Below are 5,154 nucleotides of genomic sequence, written 5' to 3'. Positions count from 1 at the left end.
TATGTGGGTCACTGTGCTGTCTATAGGCACACAAAAAGAAGGGGCAGGGCAATATAAAATGCCAGTCTGAAGACTGGCCCAGTAGTCTCCTTTGAGATAAAGGTTGTACTTTTATAAATAGTCTGAATTAAGTTTTCAAAACAGAATTAATTCCTAAGTCCATTTCAGAATCCAAAGACGTTCTTTCAAGGGAAAGCCTTATGAAAGAAGGTAAATTGTGCAGTAAACATTTCAGAACCTATATTAATAAATGTTTTAGAAGTGAAGGTGACTCCAGGCTTCATTATGAAATTTCTAACTTTTGGGGGATCGGACAACTTAGCCTTTTTTATTTTATAACCACCACCACATTTCTATGTATGTACGTGCATGCGTGCACACACACACACAGTTACCTTAAGTGTACAGAGATATATACTCTTTAAATAACAGTCAAATTAAAACTGGACTAAAAGTCTTTAATGATTTTTTTACAGTCCACTCTGTCCTATAGGGTTGTTAGGAGTTATAATTGACTAACTGAGTTTGGGTTAATCAATAGAGATGCAAATGTTCCAAAACCCAAAATGGGTCTGACAGAGTCCAGCCTCCTTTATTAAAATTAAAATGTCCCAGCCTTGTTCTAAAATGGCACAACTTCTCCACCCGTGCACAGAAACTCTTAATAGTGAGACATTTTATAACAACAATCACAAGTGGAGTTGGCTTCACCTCTGAAACATTTATTAAAACGTTTTCTGAAATGTTTACTGCATAATTTGAAGAAAAATTTCGATCTTCAAAATATTTATGAAAATCGCTATCAAGTCTTAGCGTTCAGCTCTCTCCATAGCCCTCCCACCTTCCATGGATGTGCCTTTTCCTTCTCCTTTCTCCTTCCCCCTTTGCTCAGGTTGTGCGCTGGCTTTGCAGGATCCCACTTGTCGTCTCTGTATGTATCACACAGTCTCCCGTACCCCAAAGGAAAACCCGCTGCCATCTCATGGGTTCTAACTCAAGGTCACCCTGTAGGACAGAGAGGAACGGTCCCTTTGGGCTTCCAAGCCTTAAATCTTTTAAAGGCAGCAGAGTGACTGTTGTGTTCGAACCAACCAGCTACCATGCGTCCCCGTACAGCTTCCCTTGGGAGTCCCTTAATACTTAATTCCTTCTTAAATAGGTTTGACCTTTTTTGTCTTATTCTGTCATTTGGGGGTCTGCATCATTATCAGATGTTAAACTAGGATGATACATTAATAAACTAGTATAACTACAGTATACTCTGTAACTGAAAAGATAGTGGAACACCGTATTTAAGAAACTAAAGCTGATGAGGCTGTGCAATGCAGTTTTCGGAATCAGTGCTCAGATTACCACACGAACCGGCCTGGAAACCTGCACACCAAGACCAAGTGTTTTCATTGTTGCTGGTCTGTGTTATGAGCCCTGAACCCTGTTAAAGGTTCCAGTATCGCTATTATTCTATCATATATGAATGAGTGATCATCTCTCTTAAACAAAGCCATAATCCATAATCATTGTGAAGCAAAATGATCATCTCTCTTAAATACGTAATCCTTTCCAAGACGTGGTGAAGCACACAGTCATGCTTCCCAGCTACAGCCCAACTAAATCACACCACAAAGACAGTGTTCTTCCTCTGCTGGGGTATCCCTTTGGGCGACATGTTCCGGGGGTTGTCTCAACACTGAAACCACAGTCTCTCTCCCCAAGTTTTCTCTTGGCTCAGGGACTAGCTGACAATCTGATAACATCCGCGTGTACCTGAAACCATTATCAAGCCTGTCGCCGATTCTTAGTCCTTCAGGCCATACAAGCCAATGTTTTTTTCCTTAAAAATTCTTCACGAGACTTACTTCAATGAGATTGAAAGACTCTATATCTTGAAATCATCCTTAGGAAGCTTTCTCAGTCATCCTTCTTGGAACTTCAATTTCAATGAAATCTTTATATTGCAAAGCTCCCCACACCGAGGCAAGAATGTTAAATATGGTGGGGAGGTAAATTTTTAGTCCCCCAACATAGTTCCAACATCTTACATAGCAGCAGCAGGCTTGCTGACTCGTTTAGCTGATATTCTCTGAGAACACGTCCCTCACCCACGTTTATTTGTCTATTTTGCCTTTGAAACTATCACCTTCCTAGTCACTGCTGATCAGAGACTGCATCTCATGAAAGTTTTAGTGTCGTCTGATCATGACACGGTCACACAATCTTGGTTTTTGGTACCTGTTGGAGATTGTTCCTCTGGGGTTTCAACGACTTGGATGACTGTACTTATCATGAATTGCTAGGCGCGAGGTTGCAAGGTCAGGGCACAGGGGCTGCCAAAAGAAAGAGTATTATGTTAAAGCTCCTCCCTTTAACAGCAACTTCCCCTCCAATTGTATTTGATCTATCTCTTTTGGTTTGGAAAGTCAACACTTGTTTTCCACCTTCTGTAATGTACCGTGCAAAGGCAAGACCTCAAATCCTGTCTTATAATCAGATGGCTGCCCTAAGCATGTTGTGTTTTATTGGATTCTACAACTTGCATGGCACCTTAGCCACATAATTGCTCAAGAACAGCCTGCTATCAAGATGTGGGGCCTGCATGCTTGTCTTGAGACCAAAACTTGTGTTTTGAGATACACAGATAGAAAATAGGAATGTATTTCTTCTCTTTCAATTCATATCAAATGGGAGGGATTTTCCATACCATTTCAGAGTTGCGGATAGCTTGTCAACCTGTTTCCCTTGTACTCGATTACCAGTTCATGTTTTGAAGGTACTTGGATTTTGTATCATTCTCTCTTATGGAAAATGTGTTACAATAATGATGGCTTTTGTCTGTCCTCTTGCAGCCTGTCACATACTGGAATGCTGCAATGGAATGGCTCAAGATGTCATAAGTACCATAGGGCAGGCTTTTGAACTCCGGTTTAAGCAGTACTTGAAAAATCCTTCTTTGAATACTTCCTGTGAAAGGTCAGCCAAGAGTTCTCTAATGACTTAACTTGCTATATTTTGGTTTTCTTTGTAAATCACTGTGGCATTCGTAAAATTGACTAATGGAATTAGCCATCCCCACTTCCCCCTTTACAAATGGGCATAATTTGGGTACCAGACAATAGTGAAATTCTCTTTCTTTCATTCATTGTCATCCAGATATTTTCTTTTACTCTATAATGGGATTACAAGGGATGCTAAGCAGAAGGGAGCGGCCCTGGTTCTCTCATGTTACACTGAACTGTGACTGAATGAAGTAGCTTCATAATATAATAACCATTAACCAGTCTCCCAGCTTTCATTCAGTCCCCAGACCGCTTACAGATCTGTTAGGGACAGAAAAATGAACAAAGAGCACAAGGGCAGGACTCAAATGTCTACAGCAGGAATTCCTGTTCGGCTGACTTGTTTCGCAATGTCAGAAGGACCAGAGCCAACCCAACTGTAGCAGCGGGTGGAACACACACTGTAGGAGAGCTAGGGACCTGCTTATTCGGCCTAAGGCACAGGAGGTCTGAGTTGTAAGCAGAACCTTTTCTGGTCTCTCAGCCTCCACCATGTGTGGAAGGCCAGGAGGACTCTGGGTCCCACAATTCACACCGACAAAGCAAACTCAAAGGCCCTTTTAAATGCACTCACCCCCTAATTTGTTACTTTGTGCATCAACAAACACTGGGTTTGGAACTTCCCTTTCACGAGCTGGTCTAGGGGAGCCAAGGACAGAGGGTGTTCAGAATGCCTTGATGTTGAAGTTTTCCCAGGATAAGGGTTACATCTTCCTGCCACGTTTTTGTTGACATGTAATGAACCCAATAAAACTGTGTGGGTTGTCAGTGGAAGCAGTCGAATCCCCAAAGACCTGATTCATTCTTTTTCATAAGAAATTCTTCCTAATTCCAATTTGGAAGGCCAAGGCCGTTTGTTTTTCTGCCCTGTTTTGATTTTAAAACAATTGCATGTTTACAAAAATCTACCCCACTTGCCACATATGGTTCTAATATTTCTTTAGGAATCCCATACCGCCCTCCAGATTTGTGCAGACAAGATAGCTGGCCATAGTTTTCTCTCTTGCTTTATCCTTTGCTTCTGAACTTGATTTAATAAACAGCGTCAGACCTTTGACCCTAAGAACAATAACAACATTTTCTTAGAGCAAAACATGTCTTAGATGGGGCGGTCAACGTGTACTGCAGAGACCCAGGAAAAACTTTTGTCTTTTTGGATCCTGGAACAAGAAGTTGTTCCTGTAAGGAGTTGTTCTATTTTCATCACCAAGGAGAGACCCTGACACAGCACCCTTGGCACTTGCTGCTGCCTCACCCAACTTTCCTTGTCCAAGGAAAGGTCAACCACACAGCCATCTGGTTGCCTCCATCCAGATGTTGACGTCACTTCAGCAGAATTCTAAACTGAAACCAGGGAGGCACAAGTTCCTCTGGATGAGTTGCATGGTTCTGATCCCTCTGTATCCCCTGCAGCATTTCAATTCCCGAGCCCAGCCTCTGAGGGAAGCTTTTTTGGTTTTGTTTTTTCCCTTACAGTGAGGAGGGGCATGGGGACGGCCATGCTGAGGAGACAGAAGACCACGAGTATTACAATGAAATCCCAGGGAAGCCTCCACCTGCAGGTGGTGTTTCCGATGTGCGGATGAAAGTTCACACCACCGAGCATATGGCTTACTGCCCAATACGGTGTGAGAAGTTGTGCTATTTGGTAAGTGATAGCCTCTTCCTACCGGAGCTAGCCATGCCCTTGCTGCCCACATCGTGAGTGCTTAGCTTGAAGGTTTCCAAAAGCTAGCTCAGAGAAAGTCCCATCTTCCTCAAATCCAGGGGCCCCGAGTGAATTGTTGACGGAATCGGCACTAGATCGTTTTAATTCCTCATTTCCCAGGCTCAGTCTCAGCAGCAGCCTCAGCCTCACTTCACTGGGAAGACTCACGGTTCAACACGGGACCTTCAACTTCACTCTTCTCTATCTTCAAGTTCGCTTTGCTTTTTTTTTTTTAAATCATTTTATTGGGGGCTCGTACAACTCTTATCACAATCCATCCATCCATTGTGTCTGTAAAAGTTGTTGCCATCATCATTCTCAAAACATTTGCTTTCTACTTGGGCCCTTGCTCTCAGCTCCTCATTTTCCTCCTTTTTTCGTCTTTTTCTTTTT

General features: G+C 42.6%; 1 protein-coding gene across 2 annotated transcripts in view; it reads left to right on the top strand.

Annotated features, from left to right (window-relative positions):
• Positions 1 to 5,154, top strand: part of SHC4 (SHC adaptor protein 4) — a 150,720-nt gene that overhangs the window by 124,680 nt on the left and 20,886 nt on the right. For both annotated transcript variants that reach the window (XM_045286533.1, XM_004709419.2), the window contains exons 7-8: positions 2,844 to 2,967; positions 4,530 to 4,701. In XM_045286533.1, the coding sequence (XP_045142468.1) occupies positions 2,844 to 2,967; positions 4,530 to 4,701 (296 nt within the window). The remainder of the gene's footprint in view (positions 1 to 2,843; positions 2,968 to 4,529; positions 4,702 to 5,154) is intronic.

Source organism: Echinops telfairi, unplaced genomic scaffold (genome assembly GCF_000313985.2).
Source record: "Echinops telfairi isolate 266 unplaced genomic scaffold, ASM31398v2 ScPeMD7_8;HRSCAF=38, whole genome shotgun sequence".
Lineage (NCBI taxonomy): Eukaryota > Metazoa > Chordata > Mammalia > Afrosoricida > Tenrecidae > Echinops > Echinops telfairi.
Note: the sequence above shows the minus strand (reverse complement) of the source record. Positions and strands in the feature narration are given on the sequence as shown.